The sequence below is a fragment of the Ambystoma mexicanum genome, chromosome 10 (genome assembly GCF_040938575.1).
Source record: "Ambystoma mexicanum isolate Mex_15411 chromosome 10, UKY_AmexF1_1, whole genome shotgun sequence".
NCBI lineage: Eukaryota > Metazoa > Chordata > Amphibia > Caudata > Ambystomatidae > Ambystoma > Ambystoma mexicanum.
The window spans coordinates 1,227,276,175-1,227,299,941 of record NC_090932.1 but is presented as its reverse complement, the minus strand read 5'-3'; the positions used below and the strand labels follow the sequence as shown (position 1 = coordinate 1,227,299,941).

The following is a 23,767-nucleotide window of genomic DNA, read 5'->3' as shown; positions in this document are numbered from 1 at the left end:
CCTCCTCGTTATCGATGGATGGTCAGGTCAGCACGATCTGCCAGGCGAGACATCTCAAATTGAAGATGTGTCATGAGGTTCTGATGTTTCTGCCTTCCCATCTCCGGGCACCATTGTTTTTTTCCCTGGTAGTAACTTCTTTAGATTATTGCAATTCGTTGTTACTCTCGCTGCAAGCTTATCTCATTCTACAGAACTCTGCAGCTACCTCTACCTTTCGTGGGCCTCATATCTCTCCGTTTACGTAGTCTCCACTGTTTGCCGGTGCTGAAACAGATTCACTTCAAGGCACTCTCTGATTTTCCGCGCCCTTCATGAAACAGGGGTGGCCTATTTTCAGGCTAGGTTTAGGTTCTATGTGGCTTGCTGCTTCCTGCCCTCTGCAGGGATTTTCCTGGTTGTGGTCCCTCGCTTTAGGTGTACTCTGGTGGGTGGTCGGTCCTTTTTGGTTGCAGCTTCTGTATAGTAAAACTCATTTCCTCTTGCCCTTGGGGGGGCTGAACAACTTTGTCGTTCAGGAGGTTCCTCAAGACATATCTCTTTTAGCTTCTTTTCTTCTATTTATTTTTAAATTTGTTTTGTTATTTCAAAAAATACACCAAAACGGTTGTTACATCAGTGCAGCAAGTGCAGACAACAGTGGTGCTAGCTTCATAGCTAATTAAAAAAAATATGGTGAATTATCACATTACAATACTTGTGTGCCTCCTATCTCCTTTCATATAACAAGAACAAAGAAAAACAACATAAAACAAGAGAGCTCAGGTTAATAATTGTCCTCATAAAATGCTTATATCAGATGGCGTGGTGATCATGATTTAGGCAAACATGCAGGTGTATCTTTCAAGCACATTGTAAGTGGGACAGTGCAATGTAACTGTGTGTATCATTTGCAACATGTACTCTTTATTGCGTTAAATCCATTTACCTCATGACGGTTTATCATCAGAAGGGTGGAACATTGCAAGAATAAGACTTTTCCAGGCTTCGTATGTGTCAGTTAGTTCCTCCTCTCTTCCCTGCATAGGTCAAGCCCCCGCTTTTGTCTCCACTAGGCACCAGTGCTCAAATTCTTCGTGCCACTGATCATATTGGGGACCCCACTTATTTTTCCATGACATGGCTATGTGTCTCTTTGCCAGGACACACGCTAGGTCCATAAACTTAATTAAATGTCTATATTTGCTCGGCCTGGTATACATTCCTAAGAGACACTGTAATGCATGCTATTTAAACCGTACAATTCCGGCCTTTCTACATGCCTGCTCGATACTGAACCAAAATTCCGCACTTGAATACATTTCCAAAGCATGTGCATCAGGTCAGCCCCATGCACGCTACACCAAGGACAAGTTGAGGTCACATCAGTTTTAAATTTAGCCACTCTGTTGGGAGCCATATATGTACGATTCAGTACGTTGAGTTGGACAAGGCGGAACCGTGCGTTCCCGGGACACATTATTAACAAAAATGAGTACCTGTTCCCATTGTAATTCTATGATCTGTGATCCCACATCGTCCTCCCATTTACCCTTCAGTCGCTCATTTCTTGCATTAACCATCCCCAGAATACATCCATAAATGTGAGATGTTGGCCTCCAGCCACCCTCAGGCCGTAAAACAGGCTTGACAATGCCTCCTCCGCTGGTTCAACAGGCCATGCCTCCCCCTTCCGTTTAGCCACCTTTGCCAACCTCATGTACCGTAAGAATTGGCCTCAATGCAGACCTTCATTCTGCATCAAGCATTCCAGTTCTCTAAATTTCCCATTCTCAAACATATCCCCACAGGTTGATAAACCAAACGTTTCCCAAAGTCTCGCCTCCTTTAAATCTGCCAGGCTCGTACATGCATTCGCTAACATGGGGACATTTCAGGAGTATGGATGTGGCAGGTGGACCATCTTTAGTGTTCCTACCCAAATCTGTCTGCCCAGTCCTACTGTTAAGCTTTGGGAGCTCATGCAACATCTAGGGATCCATAGTATTTCTTTTTAAGCCTGGCTGGACTCACTATCATCTGTAAGAGGCCAGTTTCAGTGGGGGATTTGTCAGATAGCCACACTGTCACATATCGTAACTGGGCAGACAAAGAATACAATTCCAAGTTTGGGAGCTGCACTCCACCAATCGCGGTATGATAAATAAAGTGTTTTGAGTGCAATCATGTGGCATCCTCTCTTCTCCCCCCCATAGAAAGTCGAGGTAGGTGGTAAGGGATTACCAGCACTGGTAAGGACACCTGTGCCGGTAATCCCTTACCACCCTATTCCGATGACCCTTAGCGGGTCCCTTCCTTAACGCCTGGTTTTACCAGGCGTTATGGAAGGGACACGTTAAGGGACTTCAGAGCTAATAACGGTACCGCAAATTGCGGTACCGTTATTAGCTCCATCCCCATTCCCATTGAGCCCTATGGGGGCTCGAATGGGAATGGGGAATGGTTCCCAGAATGGGGACTTACCGGGACCTCCAAGGTTGGAATGACCCGGTAAGTCCCTATTTCGGGAAACGGACACGGAATGCGGTAAGGGGGTAGCCATGGTGCTAGTAGCACCATGGCTACCTCCTACCTCGTAATGAGGCCCTCTGAGTGTAACCTCAAGGCCTCTAAAAAAGCGTGATTCTATGTAATAGTACATATTTGTGAATGCATACAATGGTTTTGGGAAGGTAATCAGCTTGGTTAACAAAACCCTTCCCATAAGCGAGAGTGACAAGCAGGACCAACACTTTATAGATTTCTTGATCCCGTCCACCGTCTTAACTGTGTTGCGCATGTGCGTGTTGTGGAGCATGTGTGTTATCTGGACAACCAGATATTTGAATATGGATGTTTCCCATGTCAACACCAAATCCGGTAGGTCCGTTGCGGCTTCCCGCCTGAGTCTCACCAGAGGAAAGAGGCATGACTTCCGCCTACTAAACGGAATCCCTGACAGTCGTCTAGTACACCTAGAATGATAGGGAGGTTATGTGTCGGTGCACATAAATATAGCAAAACATTGTTGCGGTTTGACGATATGAGATGTCTAGTTCCTCCCACGTCTATGCCAGCCTCCAAGTATTCCTGTCATAAGTATACTGCCAATGGTTCCAATGCCAGTATGTACAACATCGTAGAGAGCGGACACCCCTGGCGAGTACACCTTTGTATATTCCATACGTCTGAGATCTGTTTCCCAAACTTCACTCTCACGACCGGGTTAGTGTAAAGCAGTTCAACCCAGCAGATAAATGTCTTCCCAAACCCAAAACATCTTAGTGTCGCATACATTCACTCCCATTAGACCGAATCGAAGGCCTTAATAGCATTGAGTGACGCTACCACCAATTGTACGGGTTGAAGGTTGGTCTGATCTATGATATGCTGCAACCTATGAAGATTCAGGTCAGTGCTGGGACCTGGTACAAACCCTGACTGATCAGTATGTATTATGGAGGCTATAACTCTATACAGATGGCTCGTCAGTATGGTGGTAAGTATTTTTGCATCGTAGTTCAGCCTGGCCAGTGGGCAATAGGAATCGCATCTCTCCATGGGTTTGCCTCATAGACCCTTAGGAGCAGCAGCGTCAATAATGAGCTATATGTTTTGTAAAATGCCCCTCGCTTCCTGTAACCTCACCTGTAGAAAGTGCAGCAATTGCCTCTCCCACCTCTTCCTGAGAAATGGGATGGTCCAAGGCGGCTACCTGTTTGTCTGCAAGCCGTTGGAGCCGAATCTTGTTAAAAGCACCCTCAATCTTATTCTGACAAACTTGTATGTCGTGCATGTATAATTGAGTATAGAACGTTGTGGAAATGTCATTAATAGCCATCTGGGACCGCCAAGGGGCACAACATTCATCAAGTAACAATGTGTTTATAACCCTGGCCTGCTCCCGTTTGCACAACCATGCCAGACCTTTCCAGACTTGTCACCCTCAGTGTGCACCTGACCCACCCGTGCCTCGTAATCAAATTTGGAAATCCTATCCAAGCCTGTGCACATTGTATTCTTAATTCAGCAAGTTCCCCTTCCGGCAATCTTTTCTCAAGACTCCGGGCCTCCATCTTAGTGATCTCATCCTCCATTGCCTCTAGGTCTACCCTTAGTTGCCTACGGATACCTCCCGCACTTGCTATGATCTCAGTCCGGGTTACTACCTTCAATGCCTCCCAGACAGTACCCCAACTGTCAACACTTCCAATATTAATGTCCAAATACCGCTTTAGGGTTTTATGTAACGATTCCCTAAAAAGGCTATCCCAAAGGGCATCCACAGGCATGCGCCACGTCGGGATGGGGGCTCTAGGTCTAGTGATCTGATATTGTGCGTCCGACGTATTCTGCACAAGTACATTCTGCCAGGTATTCGATTCTTACAAATATGTAATCGATTCTGGTGTGTAGGCCATGGGGCGACGAATAGGAGTAGCCCTTAGTATTCGGGTGAAGTTCTCTCCAAATGTCCACTAAGGCAAGCTCCGACAGGACAGCTTTCAGAGCTTCGGTAGCTGGGGAGGCATCAGGGGGGGGGATAACGTATCTGTCCAAGAGTACATCTACACTGAATTGAAGTCGCCCCCCCATTATAACAACGCTTCTCTCCATAATGCAACTTTACTGCCCAACGAGCGTATGTGTGCCGGAATCTTGCTGTTAGGGAAGTAGGAATTCACAATACACACTTCTTTGTCGCCCAAATAGCTGCACAGTTCAACATATCTCCATTCTCCATCACCTCCAATAATTAGAATGGGACCGTATCCTCAACCCAGATAAGCACACCCCAGCAAACTGTGAAAATGCCATATCCAGTCGGTTCCATGTCATTTCATCGCAGGATGAAACAACGATGGGGTTTTCTCCATTGATATTTCAATGTGAAAACTTGTGTTTTTTAAAATTATTTTTTGGCGGGTTCCCCCCTAACCCCAATCCCCTTTAATTATTTAACAATCCCCGAACACCCACACCCCATCTATATATCTATATATTTTTTTTAACCCCCCTACAAAATTCGATGAGTTTTCACTCAGCAGGTGACAGCATCCGTTCCCATTGTTACCAGCATCTATTCAGCTGTGTCTCAACTTTTGTATTAAACCATAAGTAGTCTGCATCAATCTAGCCTTACAGGCACTTCACACGAGTCCTGGACTTGTCTGCATAGCCTCACTGTTCCATTGTGTCTGAAAAACAAAGGGACAGTTCCCAAAAGGGAAGGGCAAAGGGAAGGGTACCCTCTTCCCCTTAGTGGGTCAGATAACTCTCAGCCCTTACGTGCAGTGCCAGATTAAGAGGCAGTCCCATCTAGCCTCCTTGCACCCTCTTCCTTTTTGCTCCCCAAGTTGTTGTGTTCGATCCACATGTTTGCTACAGTTGGGCTTCAAGAAAATGCGATTTGCCTCTGTAAAGAGCTTCAGCCTGGCTGGGAACATTAGCATATATTTAATTCTTCATCTTCGTAGTTGTGCTTTGATGGGTACAAACATATTTTGCTTCTGTTGCTCAATGGGTGTGCAATCGGGGTATATTGCTATCGTTGAGTTGTCTCTTTGCATTTTCCCACCCTCTATGGTAAAGTGGAGCACCACTTCTCTGAAATTTAAAATCCTGGCAATGACCGGCCTAGGATAAGAGCCGGGCTGAGGTCTCTCCTGGAGTGACCGGTGGATCCTCTCAACAGCGAACCCTTGTGATAGTTTCTCTGGGCCTATCTCCTGTAAGAATAGGTTTTCGATGTAGCCAGTTGGGTCCCGGCCTTCCGTGCCCTCAGGCAGCCCTAGCATCCCTACAAAGTTCTTACGGGACCTTCCTTCTGCTGCCTCAGCTCTGGATTCCAGTATGGCATTCCTAGCATCCAGCAATTTCATTCTTACTGTTAAATCTCTGGTGGCGTTGGACGTGTCTTTCAAGGTTGTTTCCACTGTTGGGACCCTCTCAGCAAGTGAGCGTACATCTTGACGGAGGAGCTGCATATCAATGCTCACTGCATCGATTTTACCCTCCAATGAAGTGCACAGGTCCGCAATAGCTGACAGCACCCTGGATTCTTGAGATTTCCCTTTGATGCACCTGAGCTTCAATCAGCGACGGAACTACTGATGGTGCAGTGTCCCGTCTCTTCACCTGCCTAGCAAAGGAGTCCATAATTGAACCTTTTTTGTTTCTTTTTAGTTGCTGACATTACAAATGGGCTGCAAGCTCGTTACCGGTCTTGTCTAACAGTACAGCTGTGTTGCAAAACCACGGATGATATAGACAATGAGCTTGGTGTATGAGTGTCTGCTGCACTCCCAGGCTGTGGCGCGTCCTCAAGGAGAGAAGCGTGGACTTGTGTCCTAGTCTTGCAGGTGTAACTTGCCCTCCAGTGGATTTCTTCAAGCACAGCACGCTCTTTCCTTGTGACCTACTGTCAGTGCAGCAGCAGATCTTGATGCAATGATGAGTCCAGTGCTCCGGAAGTCACTGATGGTCTTGCCCAGATCTGTACTCGTCCCCCCTAAGGCCCTCAAATGTCCAATGATCTGTTCCCCCGCACCACTGTAAGGAACAAGTTGTTTCAATAAGTGGGGAAGGCCCTGAAGCCCATTAATGCCTAACTCCCCCTCAGGATCGTTCACAATATATCTGGGTAGATTGAGGGACGCTGGCAGTGGCACAACCGTTACGTGCAGCAGCTTCTTCAGGAGCCCTTTCCTCAGCGCGGGTGTACATTTGCATCCCACTCGGGAACCAACGCTCACCCAGTGTGCATGCAAGGCTCAGCTACTCTAGCCGCGGGCGTACCTCTTTCCCTTCGGCACCTCTGCTACCAGGACAGCTGGTGGGTCGCTTGCAGCAAAAGCATCTTGTTTCTCGTTGCAGTGATCCCCAGATGGCCTCCTCCTCTAGCGCTGTCAAGGAGGACCTCCTTCCCTCAGTGCACTCACTGCCACCTCAGAGCTCAATGAGGCCGCGGTCTGTCTCTCACAGTAGCCACGTGGCAGTCAGTAGCTTCAGTAAGGGGGGCAGCATGGATTAGCCTTCCCTTGCACCCAAAGGATTGGCAGCCTCCCGAGGCAGCCGGACACGCCAGAACCTCCTACGTCTCTGCCACCTCACCTAGAGCTGGATAGCTGGCCCAGTCGCCATTTTGAATTTTGTGTGAACAGAGTCACAGCGTGCTCTTCCGGGCTCCCGAAGCTCTGTTTTTTTGTTAAAATTAGGACAGAACGTAGCCGTGACTGTGCACAGCCAGGGAATGGTGTCAAAAGCGCCTGAAGTATTATTTGACACCGATGTCAGGATCATTTATCAGGATGTCAGCGGGAGCCCGGGCAGATCACATCCTCACTACATGGGCTCAGGCCACGTCCTCCCGACCTTCTCTTAACTTCTTTTTTTCTATGTGTGTAGGTTAGCGCCAGGATGCCTTGGGATCATGTCACACTTTACAAGTTAAATTACGATAAAATAAGAAACCATGCAAGCAAAAATATTGATTTTTGTCGATAACCCAATGTTGGGATGTCATAAGCCTTATATGAAATGGAAGAGACCTCAGATGGCGAAGGAGAATGTGACCCCAGAGGTCAAGAAAATCTGAGTGCTACACCCCACAATACTGCATGATGTATCTCTTTCATGCCTATTGTAATTATTATATTTTCCATATTATTTTGCCACAGGAAGGCTTTGATACATTTTTGGGGCTGACTATTGTGCCCTGTCCCATTTGTGAGGGCCCATGACATTAACATGGTGTGTGTTTCTTATCTTTAGCACAAACTCCTTTGACAGAGCTGGATGTGGACTTGGATGAGGGATTACCACTGATTGACAGCATTGGTTAGCAAGTTCCAAAATGTCAGTCATATCAGAAAGACTTTCTGGAGCCTACAGAAAAGCCTTCAACCTGCAAGTCTGCCGACGCGCCTGTATGGAGACTATTTACTGTGCACCTGCATCTTCTTAGGAGGAAGGAGTAAAAGGATCATAGGAGAGGCTATGATGGACTTAAATATTAATAATAACTTGAAACATATTTTCAGGGAACGGTCTCAGCTTGAAGAGCCCATGAACCTTGCATTCCATGGCTTGCACCCTAGAAGTGCACCATTCCATGACTTGCACCCCAGCACCATAGAATGGCACTGCCAGTGACCTTGGGATTGCTGCCTATCCAATTATAGGCCCTCATGACAAGCCTCAAAACACTTATCCTGTTCAAAGCATTGTCTCTGTTGTCTTCACCCACAGCACCACAAACGTGTCTACTGGTCACAGTAACCCCAATCCGTAATGGCAACCCCCTGTCACAGTTGGTCCTTGTGATAGCACATATTCTCACCACTGCCCTGTATCTGTATTCAAAAAAGAAAAGCATTTTCCCCCATGCCTTCCTACCTTTTGTGAGCCATTACGCAGCTCATTATTAGCACGTGAAAACATAACCCAGATGAAAGGATCTCTTTCAACAGTTTCAAGAACGTTATTTTAAAAAAAAACTCCGTTTTTGATGGGGCAGACAACAAAGCATCCTTTCCGCTTTTTCTCAGAACCACTAGATTGTCCTTTGTGCATTCATGCTCCATGAGGGACCCACACCCGGCACATTAATGAGAGATGTATTCTTGTGCTCGCTCTTCCAAAATGCCTGCCCAGCTTTGCATGCCCACTTGCCTGCTTACCGCACCCGTCTCCCTTTAGTCGGGCAAATGTCTCACACATCCACCTTCGGCCAAAACATGATTCTCCCAGTCATGCCACAAACAGCCCTCTAGGAGAGACCCCCCACACACATAAATGCAATCTGATTTCCTCATGTATCCCTGAATGTATGTATTTATGTATACAGTGCCATTAGAATCAATATTTTCAACTAAAAAGGCAAAAAACGAACCATTCATTTCTTTGTGTTTTCCTCCACTGTGATTGGAGCGGGCAGTCTTGTGGGAAATTGAAAAAAGGTGATTGAGGCGGTTCATTGATATTAATGAAGACGTTATATCACTACTGTATGCTGATGTACATATACCAAGTTATATCACTGTAGTGTCCTGGGCCCAAGGCACAGGGTCCAGGACACCATTGCTGGGGGCACCCAGCTGGCTCACCTGCGGTGGACATGGCGGGCTGGCTCACGGGCACACGCGCAAGCCTGTTGGGTGTTGGGGGCACCCACACACACTCAGTTGCAGGGCGTCACCCTGATGGGTCGTGATCACACGGACCCAGATCATGGCCGTCGGAGCCGGAGTTGCCCAGCAGGGTCTCTGGAGAACAGCTGCAGAGTTGCCCAGCTGGAACTCTGCTAACCCAGTGCACTGGGATGTTGTAGTCCTCACTTGGACCACAATATGGTGCCAGCATGCACCTCTGCCTCTGCGGGCCCCGAGGTGACCATAGCGCACAAAGACAACGCGTGAGACAGTTCAGGAAACAACCTCCTTTATTCCCTCTACATGGAACTGTTCCCGGGCTCTTCGTGTGTTGTTGGGGTCGGGTGTTGTGTAGTGTCTCTCGTGGCTGGCTAGGTCTGCGGCTGCTCTGCGCGGGGCCCCAGCATCTCCTACCGTTGTCTTGCAGCTGCGCTGGGTTTGCCTGCTGTGCCTCCTCCTCCACAATGGGGGTCATTACGAGTATGGTGGTAGGGGGTTAATGGCACCGGTAAGGATACCCGTGCTGTTAACCCCCTACCACTGCATTCCGAGGTCCCCTAACGGGTCCCACTAGGGCTGGCTGGTTTTACCAGCTGCCCTTAGCGGGACCCGTTAAGCGACCAGGGAGTTAATAACAGGCCCACAATTTGCCGGCCCGTTATTAGGCCCGTTATTAGCTCCTTCCCCATTCCCATTGAGCCCTATGAGGGCTCTAATGGGAATGGTTTTCGGAATGGAGACTTACCGGGTCCGCAGGGGTCGGAATGTCCCGGTAAGTCCCCATTCCGACACCACGAACCCAGACACGGGTTTGGAGGTAGCCATGGTGCTATCAGCACCATGGCTATCTCCAAACTCGTAATGACCCTCAATGTCTCTGTTGCTGGGCCACTCTTCTGCTGCGGTGTGTGTAGCCTGGCTCTAGACATCCACCACGCGGTCCGCTCGACCAAGGTATCCCCTGCTGGGCTCCTTTCGTGCGGTGTAACATGGGCATTTGTTGGACCTCCACGTCGCTCCCTCAGTGGACAAGTGCACTTTCGTTTGGGGCGGCAATCCTTTTATAGGTCCATGCTGCTTTATGCTTGCCAAGATAAGTTAGCAGGTCAAATGTATTCTTTTTTTTTTTTTCACTGCCTTGCGTGCGTTGGTGGCAGCTGTGACGTAGGATTTGTGGGCTTGGGTGGGGTATGCTTACTCCCACTTTCCTTTATTTTATTTACTTATTTTTTTTGTGTCCGTTAGTGTCCTTCGTTGCACTGCCACATGCGCGGTCTCAACTGGTGTCGGTTATGGTCCCCAGCCGTGGGCACAGTATGGTGAACTCTCACCGTGTTGTGACGGTTATCTGGACACGGGGAACTCCATTGCTGTCTCTCTCGGGCTTATGCACTCAGCTGCCGTGCGCCGTGGGGGTCCCACTTCCATGCCGCCAGCTTCCAGTTGGCGGATTCTCCTACTGGAGCACACGTGGCACGCGTGTATGGTCTGTACCGTGATCTCCTCTTTGGTAGCAGGTGCACAGGACGTATTTCAGACTGCTCCACGCTGCTGGGTTTGCTGTCGCCTTCAGGGTGCCACTGCGGACCGTCCTGCTCTGCATCGCAGGCCACGGTACTCCTCTTCTGCTGGGTTTATTGCTCACGTCCTGTCCTCTGCACTGGGCTTGCTGCGCTCGTCCTTTCCGCTCCTCCTACTGCTGTCTCCACCGCTGGGTACCCTGTTGACGCTGTGGGGAGTCCACAAGCCCTGCTCCTCCTCTGCAGTCTGCACAGCGGGGCTCACCTCGTCTTTTGGTCAGCTGGGCTCCTTCTCTCAGTGGCGCTTCTTCCGTCGCACTGCTGGGCATCTCTCCCCAGTCGCATGTGCAATCTGCTGCACAGCGTGGGCGCGTGTTTCCCTTCGTCGCCAGTTGTTGTAGTCCTCACTTGGACCACAATATGGTGCCAGCATGCACCTCTGCCTCTGCGGGCCCTGAGGTGACCATAGCGCACAAAGACACGCATGAGACAGCTCAGGAAACAACCTCCTTTATTCCCTCTACATGGAACTGTTCCCGGGCTCTAGCAGCCCCTCTCCTTCCTCCCCTCTCCCTCGTGTCAGGTCCTTTCTCCTTGCCTTAATTTAAGGTGGCACGCTCGCTTTCACCCTGCAACATGGGACAGTGTTGCCCAGCAGGGGACCTGTCATGGTGGAGGGCCCTGCAGGCAGGCCCTCTGACTGTTATGCAGTACCAGCATTGTGCTGCTGAAAGAACCACACCACTGTCATGAGTCAGTTGGTATCGACTCGAAATCCGGAAACGGCTCGTTCCTTTTATTGAAAAGGTCACATTGTCACTGACATGTGACTAGAGCACGAGCCCTGGGAGGGGCTCTCGTTCTCTCAAAAGGGGTGGCACACCACAATCACTACTGTATGCTGACATACATATACCAAAGCCAGGTTACAAGGGTGTGCAAACGCACCCTTGAGCTCATGTTATGGTTTGGACTACCACTCCCTTCAGTCCTCCCTGTTGAATATCCTGGGTAGGGCTGATCACACAGATCATTTAGCAAGCAGTTGCAGGGGAATATTGAATTGCATATCTGAACGTGTTTGGCTCGGAGCAAGGGGGAGCAGCCCTTCCCATTTATTATCTTGGGCTGATGGGAATGCCAGTTCAAGACATTTAGTGAGCAGTTTCAGAGAGAATAAGGGCTGATGACACTTGTAGTAAAACACGAAGAGGCATATAGCACACCTACCTGAATGAGAGAACTGTGTCCCCACCTCCCAAACCACTATGCAGAAAAGAGAAAAACCAAACACCTCCAGTGCTGTTATATCCACAGTATGCGCTGTCTGGTCAGCGCTGTAGAGAAAAGGTATTACTTATCAGAATGAGCTCAGCATGAGGGCCAACGCGACTAACGCCACTCCTGCAGGTTGATGGACTAGTAAACGGTTTGTTACATGCCAACAGCATGCATTATAATTTTCAAACATAGACAGACAATGAAGAATTCTAAAATAATCAAGACCTTGGAATATCGGCGATTAGGACAGTCTAAATCGGATCTACGTGACAAAATCACGGCGGAATTTACTGCGGCCGAAAAAAACAAAGCTGAAATGTTCGCATTACGAACATTTCGAATGCCTTTATCCCCTCTACCCACCACCTCTTTACCCCTTAAAATTATCCCAAAATACCCGCACTTACCTGCCTTCGGTTCCCTGCGTTGGGCTTCTGACGTCAGTTCCATCTCTCTGACGCAGCACTGTCTTTCTTTTTATTTACTTTATTTATTGTCCCACACTTTCCATGTAATGGAAGCGGGGGACCCCCCAGATGCATATTGTCGAATAAGGGGACCCGCGAAACACCCCTGCTTCTCTTGTTCAACATTTTGGGGTTTCGTAATTTTGGTCCACACCAAATTCGAATAAAAGGTCCATTCGACCATTTATTTTCAAAATGTTCGGGCACTTTTGCTAAATCAAAGGAGCAGGTAAAGAAATCATAAATATTGTTACAAAAGAGAACAATTATAATGTATTCTGGATCATTTCTTAGAGTTGTATTCAAGAAGTCAAGTGATGCACATGTCAGCAGAGGTTTTCCCTTACTGAATAACATTCCCTTTAAGGGGTACGTTCAAATAATTTTAGAGCACTTTGGTTGCTTACATTTCAGTTCCTAATTATTCAGATTTGTTTCTTTTGCCTGCCAAAGCCAACCACAACAATGGATTTGCTTCATTGGTCTCTCTTGTATTGATTTTTCATTTTGTGCAGAGAAGTTCCTTCCCAGCTCAGTGAAAATCCCACTTGAAAATGTTTAACATGGTTCCCCAATGGATGGAAAAGCATCATATGGGAAGTTGGACTTGTACTTAAGCTCTGGTCTAAAGATGATCACCAAAATAAGCAGGGTTCAATCTGAAGGCTAATTAAAAATACTAACTGAAACCAACGAAACAAAAACAACAAATTACAGTAGAAACAGTGTGGCTATTTTTACAAAAGACTTATGAATATTGTTCGGTTCTTTGAGTGAATTTTGGATTATTGTAAAGTGAATATTTCTACATTGGAATGTGCCCTTTATGTTGTAAAACATGAATAGATTAATATATTTTTTCATTAAACCAGTTCAAAAAGCTATCTGGAATCAAAAGGAATTTTCAACAGTGTGTGTCAGTTATTGTATGAAATATTTTCCAGAGAATTTGTGCTAATTCATGCAATTTCTGTACAGAATTTCACTCAGTAAACATTCGGTTCTGTATTTTGAGTGCTTTGTATACCACTCAGTAACCCTTGCCCTTTTTTGTCCTTGAAATGCTTTGCAGGGCAGCCAAAATCACCTCCAAGTTGCTGGGCGGAGACTTCTCAAGCAGGGTCAATGGTCGACCTTTTCTGCGTCTGGGCCGGGGGGTACCCACAGCCCATTTTTCAGTGGAGTCAGGAGGAGACGGTGCTGGGGCACTCCGAGTCTGACATTGCTGGCATAGGGACTGCAGATCAGTTTGTGGTCACACTGAACAAGACCCAGCTTCAGACTGGGAAGCAGTATGAGTGCCGGGGAAGCCACATCTTGCAAAAGGAGGCACAGACTTGTACCATGCGCATAAGTAAGTCTGACATGTATTTATTTATTTTGAGCACTTATCAAGCCCAACATACACTACAGATGTGATCTCTTGGTGCTAAACCAATATGGTAGTTGGGATACAGTATATAGGGAGGGCACCTAAGTCCTGATGGTCTTGTGCATGGCCAGGTGGTGTTGTATGTCCCAGATAAATTGTGGGGGAACTTTTCAGAGATAGGTCACTTGAATCGAAATTTGGGAGGGGCGAGGCACCAGATTTCTCCTCTTCATTAGGTGGAACTTTCATGTGCTCTGGTGTGGCTATATCTGCTGTGGAACATGGTCTATATTCCAGGACATCGGGGCAGATATTACCCTTAAGGTGGTACACAGCAAAAACAAATTCAGAAATGAAGAATACCGAAAATAAACATGTAAAAACACCATTTACTGAAATTAATCAAGTCAAAAATGAAGAAAGAAAAAATAAATCAGAAAAACATTACATTGATTGAAATGAAAGGACAAAAACATCTGGCCAGGTGCAGAATGGCTCAAGGAGGTGAAAAGGGTAGAATAGGGTTCGAGGGATGGAATGCTGCAGCAGGGGATACCACCTATTTTTGAAAACTACCTTCATGGATTTAAATATACAATTGCAGATGGCCACCAGGGGGCGCACGGATGAGTCCTGCTTCCGTGTGAGCTCCGATGCCGTAGGTCCTTGAGACGACTTGAGCCCCCGTTTCATGACCCCCCCCGCACAATGAAGTGAGGAGCGGCTACACGAAGACCCCCCCGACACCCAGGAAAAAACGCGGACGAAAACGACCAGGGGAACGAGGAGAAACTCCGCCCGAATAAACGTGTATCACAGCACGTGTAAAGCGAAAGTGAAACCCTGCTGGATAACACGGCTGCCAAACAGTGAGTCTCACGGGACGGCCCAGGTACGGACGAGAGGCCCGCAAGGTGCTTCCCTTAACCTCCCCATCCTCCCCCCCTCTCTTCTGATCGCCGGAGGCGGAGACCGCAGAGAGAGTCCCCGGCAGGTCCTTCCGACCTGCGTGTCACCGGAGACCCAGAGAGACCCGCGGTGGCGAGCCTCCCTCCGCGCCCACGGAGTGGGGAAGCCGGCTAAGCAGCCGCTCTACGCGCTGCCCGTGCAACATTCTACGGACGAACGCTGCACTCCCCCTGCTCGCTCGGAGGTCCGCGGGCGCAGGACGAAGGGGGCGGAAGTACCCATCCACCACCGCATACTGGGCTCCCCGGATCACAAGCCCACTAAAGGCTAAGGAAACCGGCGCCCCCAGACTGAACGCGAGCCAAATCGGGGCAGAACTAGGAGGGTGGCTGACGCTTTGCCAGCCGAATTGACCCGGAATCATGAGTCACGGCAGCAGGAGATGGAGTGAACAGAGCTAGCCCACTGTACAGGGCAGTGCACGGCCGAAAAGTGCAGACCAATGAGACTGCTGGGGAAGTGCATCCCCAATCCTGCAACGTTCTCTGCGTTCTCCCCGGCGCCTCGCTCATCTGATAAGGAATACCCGGGCCGCCTGGTCTGATGCTACACTATACTACCATATAGGGGGTAAGACCATTGAGTCGTGCCCCCTCCACACATAAGGTCCACGGGCAGAGAAACTCTTGGAGGCCTGGGAAGACTCACATAGCAGTGGAGGGGCAACCTGCCCCCCCAATACCTTGAATGAATTCAGGTGAGCCCCTGCTATTCCCACACCATAACAAGCAGCACCAACGTCGAGACCTGTGAGGGGCCATGCTCCAAACTTCGGTGATTCATCGGACTCAAGCCAGCAGCACGGTCCGGACGGTGGAGCACGAAGTGAAGCAGTCGGGCACCTCCTCAGTCCTACTACACCGCTGTGGAGATCACACACCTGCATTGCCGTGCGGAGGGTAGAGCCCCCGATTCAGGGGCGTGTGCCTCCTCTGCAATCTGCCACTCAAATAACCCAAGCAACACCACAGCATCTCGGGAGACCAATTGACATAAAGGGTAAACTAGCCACATACTCCTACGTCCCAACCTCTACCGAAAATCTGGACTCTACCATGGCGAATCAAGGCCCCTCGGTGAGTGAGTCCGCGGCTACCAAGGGGGACATCGCTGCTCTCCTGGGAGAAATTAAAAATATGGGTGCCAGTATCGGCTCCAAAATTGACAAAATCACCCAAAGACTGGACACCATGGAGGAAAGGCTGGAAGGTGTTGAGAATAACCAAGCGTCCATAGATACCCTGGAGATACAATTAGACCAGCGGATGACCGAACTGGAGCAACGTGAAGAGAGCTTCAAACTTAAGCTTGACGACTTAGAAAACCGGGAGAGACGGAACAACCTGAGAATCTTCGGGATCCCGGAACGAGAAGGGGAAACGGAGAACGATCTGAAGAACACATTGCATGACATCATCAAACTCTTACTTACTGATGATGAGGTTGATGAACCAAAGACAGAGAGAATACATAGAGCCGGAGGACCCCCGGGCGGACCTAGATCAGTCCTAGCTAGATTTCACCGCTTTCAGGACAAGACAAGGATCCTAGAGAAAGCAAGAAGCAGTGACTCAATTACCCTCCAAGGTTCCCAAATTATGATATATCAAGATCTATCCTCTATGACCTTGGCACTCCGACGCATGTGTGCCCCCCTAACCAAACACCTGAAGGAAAAGAATATAAGATACAGATGGGGATATCCCTTCTCTCTGTTCTTCGAATACAATGGGAACAAAATCAAGCTGAGTTCGGAAAAGGAGATCAAGGCGTGTATTTTAGACCTCCTTGGTCCAAATACGGCAGAAAATGGTCGAGAGGACCCGCGTCGAGAAGAAAGAGGCTGGCGTATACAGGGGCCCAGAAGGAAACGAGTCAAGGGTTCAAGAAAATATCGGAGAGGTAATACCCCCCCAGGGGGGGAGAAATGATGACTCGCAACAACGGTAAGATGGCATACATTTTAAAACATATGTCCATGACCCGAACTTCCTGAGAGTGTATGGGCTCTAAAGAGACTTGGGTCATGTAAACGGGGAATGGGGGGAAATGGGGGCTCAGTCAAGACTATGATGCTATAGTGATCTTGGGGACGTGCAGTAACGGTCCCCAAGGGTGGTTCGATGCCAGACCGGTACCTTCACCTGGGTCTGCACGAACGCCGTCAATTCGGGAGGGGTTGGGGGTGGGGGGGCTGGGTGGACAAGAAATGCATAGAATATGATGCACCAGCGGCAACACATACGACTGTTCAAGAATATGTGAGTCTCCATGTAAGATACATTTACTCAATGCGGGTCACAAATCTACGATTGACATACCTCGAAAATGGCACCGGTTGAAGAACAGAAGGGCAGGGAGTCCCTTAGGATAGGAACGCTTAATGTGAAAGGCCTCAATTCACCAACCAAGAGATCATTGGTGGCAAGGGAATTCCGTAGATCTCAAATTGACATCCTCCTTCTACAAGAGACGAAGTTCGCCAAGGGAGAAGAGAGGGGGATACTAGGGAAAAGAGGGGGAAAAGAATTCTGGGGCTCAGGCCCGCTCAGGAAAGGAGGGGTCGGAATCCTGATCAAAAATGGGATCAACCTTGAAGTGGAGAAGACTTGGTCTGATGTGAGTGGACGTGCCCTCCTGATATCCGGAACAATCGCAAAGGTTAAAGTAACAGTGGCAGTAATATACTCTCCCAACACAGGACAATCCAAGTTTCTAGAGAGGACAATACCCAAAATAATGTTAGAAGCATCTGGCCAGGTTGTTCTCGGAGGGGATTTTAATCTGTGGGCAGACCCGACCAAAGACTGGGAACCTGGCAACCCCGAGACAAGAAACCAACCGAGAAGTGATCACAAGGGACTCTCCGACATGATGGAGATATATGATTTGCAAGATGTATGGAGGATTAAACATCCGCATGAAAGGGGTTACACATTTTACTCTAACCCGCACAAAACTTTTACCCGGATCGACTACTTGTACCTCACCAAGGACCTCCTTGAATCCGCAACGCTGTCAGAAATCATTCCAATAACGTGGTCAGATCACGATATGGTCCTGTCAGACATAAAATGGGCAGACCTGCCGGTTCAGGGAGGGAAGTGGCGCTGTAATGAAGGCCTGTGGAAAGATGCAGTATTTAAGACTGAAATGGCGACTGAAATTGAGGAATACCTTAAATTAAACAATAATGGGGAAGTCTCCAAACAAATAGTATGGGACGCGGGTAAGGCCACCTGGAGAGGTATTCTGATACGTGAAGGGGCTACCAAGAAAAGAGAAAGGAAGATCATCGAGCACAGGCTTAGGTCTGAAATATGCAAACTTGAAAGCGAAAACAGGGGACACCCGGGAGCAAATCATGACAACATTAGTACAGCACAACGCAAAAGGGAAGAACTGAGACTATTGGAACACGAACAAATTGTGCGAAAACTTAGATTTCTCAAACAGAAATTCTATGAGAAAGGGGACAAAGCCGATGCACTACTTGCAGCTCGATTAAGAAAACAAAGGGCAGAGCGAACAGTGAAAGAGATAATCGAGGAAAATCCTACGACCCCCCCCACCTCCAACACCATACCGGAGACTTTTGCCAATTTCTACGAGCGATTGTATACCTCGGAAGTGACCCCAGGCCAATCAGACACAGATCGCTATCTCTCCCTGGTGGACATGCCCAAAATCTCGTACTCTGAAACTGACCTATTAGAATCCCCGATATCTGAACCCGAGGTCCGAGAAGCAATCAAAAGACTCACTGTAGGCAAATCTCCTGGAGAGGACGGGTACACTGCTGGGTTTTATAAAACCTTCAGCGCTCAACTTACACCATTTCTAACCGAGCTCTTCAATGAGATACTAGAGACAGGGACAGCCTCCGACTCCTTCACAAAGGCCCTCATAACTGTGATTCCGAAAGAAGGAAGGAACCCCAAATACTGTAGCTCATATCGCCCAATCTCTCTACTTAACTTAGATGCCAAAATCTATACTAGGGTACTAGCTGCTCGGCTGGAAGTACTAATCCCCCACCTCATACACAATGATCAAGTCGGATTTATATTGGGTAGGCAAGGGGCAGATACCATGCGCAAAACTCTCCATCTCATCCACTCATCACCAGAGCTATCAGGAAACCCTGCCCTATTGTCGATAGATGCAGAAAAAGCCTTCGATAGAGTGGAGTGGGGATTTCTGAGGGCGGTTCTCTGCAAAGTGGGGATAGGGCCGAGATTTAGGAAGGGTATACAGGCGGTATACACATCCCCCAAAGCGTCTATCTCGGTCAACGGGGAATACTCCAGGTGGTTCGAACTGGGAAGAGGTACTAGACAGGGATGTCCCCTCTCCACAATTCTCTTCGCGCTCTCCCTGGAACCGCTAGCCCAAAACATACGAGCCGACCCCAGAATAGAAGGCATGCGATTGGGGACTAAAGAATATAAGCTAGCACTTTATGCTGACGACATACTCTTACACATTACAAACCCCTCTGTATCCGTCCCGCACGCTCTCCAACTGTTAGAGGAATATGGCCAACTATCTGGGTTTAAAGTAAACAAGTCTAAATCAATATTGTTCCCTTTACAGGGTATGCAAGAAGAAAACGAAACTAGGTATTCTCCCCTAGGCCTTAGACTGGAACACTCTGTGCTTAAATACTTAGGCATCCAGATCACTAAAAATCTAACAGATCTATATGAGGCCAACTTCCCCCCGCTCCTCCGCAGCTTTTCGGCTGACCTACAAAGATGGGACAAGCTTACAATTTCATGGATAGGGCGGATTAACGCCATTAAAATGGTATGCCTCCCCCGATTTCTGTACCCCTTTCAGATGTTACCTATCGAATTACCAAATGAGTTCTTTGTAGAGGCCAAAAGGCTCATGTTGAGATTTCTCTGGCAGGGGAAGAAGGCGAGGATCGGGTATGATACCTTGACGCTTCCTAAGGACAAAGGAGGAGTGGGCCTTCCCGACCTACGAGGATATTATAAAGCCTCACAATTACGTGTCCTGATCCCACACTTGCGTAATCACAATGACCTCCAGTGGATCCACATGGACAACCATTATTTCTCTCCAGCCACAGTGTCAGAATGGTTATGGACCCCACGTAAGAGAATTCAGCGGAAAATCAAGGGCCATCCAATATTGAGCACTATATGGACAATCTGGCAACCAGGCAAAGGAATGAACAAGATCACCACCTGGCCGTCTCCACTAAGCCACCTATGGTCCCCTGGTATGAACGACCAAATACCCGACGTAGGTAGATTCCAACCCTGGTACGAGGCGGGCCTCGAAAGAGTAGGGCAACTCCAGAGAAAAGACAACTTCATATCTCTTCCGGACTTAACTGAAGCCCTAGGGATAGGCCCACTATCCACCTTCCAATACATTCAGATTAAAGGAGTCCTCACGAAACCTACGTGGAAGGAAAAGCTCCAGAGAGAACTCACCCCGTTCGAACAAATCTTGGACTCAAAGTCTGGACTCAAGGGTCTGATATCCTTAATGTATAAGGAACTTATCGAGGCAGGTGCTGGGTCCACGGAACGTCTCAGGAGCCGATGGGGAAGAGACCTGGGGGAGGAGATAGACCCGGACCAATGGGAACTGATGTGTAAAGCTGCATCCAAAACATCCTTGTCCACCCAATATAAATCACATGCCATTAAACTCTTACACCGATGGCAATACGATCCACTCAAGTTGTCCCGGATGTTCCAGACACTGAGCCCAAGATGCTGGCGAGAATGTGGAGAGATAGCCGACTACTGGCACATGTGGTGGAGCTGCCCACGTATAAAGGTATTCTGGGAGGAAGTCCTGACATGGATCAAGGATATAGACGGCATACAAAGGGATGCTGATCCACGTCTGATTCTCTTTGGATTGGAGAGGGAAGAGGACGGATGGACCAGACTCAGAGGTCTTGCCCCACAGTTACTCCTCGCAGCCCGAGCGCTGCTGGTAACAAAATGGAAATCCAAAACAGTACCAAGCAAGAGAGAATGGGTCTGCCTATCAACCAACATCTACACAATGGAGACGATCACTGCTTCTTTGCACAACAAAGCGTCCCAATGCGAGACCTTATGGTCAGACTTCCGGAGCAAACATCTTTCAGAGACGACGGACTCCCAACCAGAGGATGACACTGGACCCTAAGTAAAACGAAATCTTACAGCCCTCATTGAGAAATGATGTTGATCCCAGAACTGTAGAAGACCACATGACAAGTGGGTAGAACTCTATCCATTGCGATTATACCGATAGAGAAAATGATTGCCGCAGAGATGTCTGCCCAGTTAGGGGGAGGGAGGTGGGAGGGCACGGGCTATGTTATTTTGCCTGTTACAACCAAGGAACAGACTTGAATATAGTAACGATTTATTGAATGATGAGATTCTGATGCTGCTCCTCAAATGTAAACATATGCTAACAGTGATGTAACAAGTGAAATACTTCAACTGTTTTTTTTTTTTTCCGTTTTGTTTTTGTTGTTGTTTCAAAATCAATAAAACCAAATTTAAAAAAAAAAAAAAAATATACAATTGCAGAATTGGGTGTCACTTGGGAGTGGTGGGTGGATCCCCATACTAGTAAATCTATAAAAAAAATCCAAACACATGTTTCTAAACAAAATACTTATATTTGGACAGCATATCTGTTTTACAAACAGCATGCTCAGATCAGCTAAAGAATAAACATAAATGAAAGGAAGTTATAAAATGACACGTATAGCTACAAGTGTGGAATTGCTGTTATACAGTTTCTGTTATTTGTTAATCTGCTTAGAATCACATGCTGTGCATATAGTCTGACATGTAGTGGTAATTGCAGAGTATTCCATCTTTCTTTATAAGATTGAAAGGGGACGTTGACATGGGCATGACTGTAGCACTATCCGTGATGTGAGGTGTACCCAAACTCCTTCAAGCGCAGAGGTCCCACCAGATATTTTATTCCACCAATCTAGTTGGTCGCTAACTGCAGAGCTCGTATAGAGTTTATATTGCTTGTCTTGGCTAAGTGGTTCTCGCTAAAGTTCCTCGATGGCTGTCTCGACGACAACTTCACATCCTGCCTCACCGACGATATATCTCCAGCGACTTGGCAACTGATTTCTTCTTGGCCTTGGCTCCCAGTACTGGCCTAACAGTAGGGAGAGTGGAGTCCTATTTACTGTGTTTTATCTGAGAATGCCCCTTCTTTGACCCTCCTCTTCCTTTTCCTTCAGTCTGGCTGCCTTATCTCTCTGGTATGGTTCGAACTCCTATACGTTTTGCCTGTCTTGCAACTGCACATTTTGCTGGAAATATATGAATTATAAGTACAATCAGTGCCTCCCTCATGACCAGGGTGAGCGGCGTTGCAAGGCCCGTAAACGTTTTCGGCCCAAAATGCTTAAGACAGGCGCACCAAGCGGTTGGCGGCCTACGCCATGCAGGCCGAGAGTCACTCCTCCACCGGCACCGTTGCCTCGAACGAGAACTCTGTTGGCAGCCACTGCTCTGATTCGGAAGCCATAGACCGAAAAGTGGAACATTCTAGTTCCTGCATGCCTATCCACGGCCCAACAAGCATCCCACCAGCAGTGCGATGGGAAGATCACACCCCAGAGACAAGGGCACACAGGTTACCACAACACAAAACACACAACCCCTAAGCTTCCCTCGATGGATCCGTTGAGGAAGCCATTGACGGCTGCATGCCTGTCAAAGTTCGGCGGGGCCTACCAAACCTTGTGGTTCAGCACCCTCTGCGCAGTCGCCGTTGCGCCTACGCATGGCGTCAAGACTCCATCTCCGCATGCCCTCGACGCTGTTGCTGCGAAAGACGTGCCGAAACAGGCTCATGCATCTAAAACACTCCCAAAGCTTAGGGAGGTGCTTTCTAAGGTTCATACACATGATTCTGACCTTAAAAAGGCCTTCCCTTTACCTGACGGGTATTCTCCAGCCTCTCGCCCTCTTTCTCAGGCCCTGCAGCGTGACCCTGCTCCAGCTGCTTCACCCTTCCCTCCCCCTGATGAGTCCCATTCTTGGGTGGACTAGAGAAAAATGTGAGACCTGTATGGAAAATATCTCTCAGTTTATTAACTTTTCAGGCCATTCTTAAGAGACATAGGACTGTAGATACATGTCCTGTTCCTTTAAAGTCCCCAAGGCTCTTTTCTCCAGCACAGTTTGCATCCCCGTCTGAACATCACCCACACAAACCTCATGTGGATGTGTTTCTTGAGGACCAGGATGACCCTGACGAAGACATTTACTATGTCCCTAACCCAGATCAAACATAACAGGACCCCGTCTCTCAAGGCCCAGACTGGGTCCCTGCTGATGACCTAGGCACTTTGCATACTATCGGGAGCCATAAGCCAGAACCAGCCAATATTTTCTTGGATACTCCTCCCATCGTTAAACCCCAGGACTTGTCACCCACTGACAACCAAATGCTCTTTAACAACCTCCTCAAGAAGGCGGTTGACTAGTTCAAGATTGTGACCCAGGAGTCTGTGCCCAATTCAGATTTTGTGGAGGATATCCTTAGGAAAAAGGTCCCTGTCAGTCAGCTATTCCCCTACTGAAATCGTAGAAGAAACGCCTGGCTCCATCTTTGCTCACACCATCGCTCACTCAAGCTGTCAACCCTTGAGTGGAGAAGATGTTCGCTTGGCACCTTCAGACCCTTTACATATTAGAGGCCATGCTGTCCCAGTCTCCCTGGTTGTTACAACTAACAGGAAAAGAGCAAGAGTGTTGCTATCCTCGTCAGAGTCCCCTCCAGACAAGGATTGCAAAAAGCTGGATGTTCTGGGCAAATGGGTTACCACCTTTGCTGCCTTCTGTACTCGGATGGCCAATAACACCACTCTTCTTGCGAGCTACAGCAATGTTTAATGAGAACTCATGCAGGAGTGCCTGCAGAACATCCCAGAACCTACTTGCACCCAGTTTCTAGCAGTGGTTGCTGAAGGGCGTCAGGTGATGCAAAACATCCGCAAGAACACTT

At 48.2% G+C, this 23,767-nt stretch overlaps 1 protein-coding gene across 1 annotated transcript in view; it reads left to right on the top strand.

Annotated features, from left to right (window-relative positions):
- VSIG10 (V-set and immunoglobulin domain containing 10) overlaps positions 1–23,767 on the top strand; it is a 323,261-nt gene that overhangs the window by 230,399 nt on the left and 69,095 nt on the right. The window contains exon 4 of the mRNA XM_069620264.1: positions 13,472–13,753. Coding sequence (XP_069476365.1) covers positions 13,472–13,753 — 282 coding nt within the window. The remainder of the gene's footprint in view (positions 1–13,471; positions 13,754–23,767) is intronic.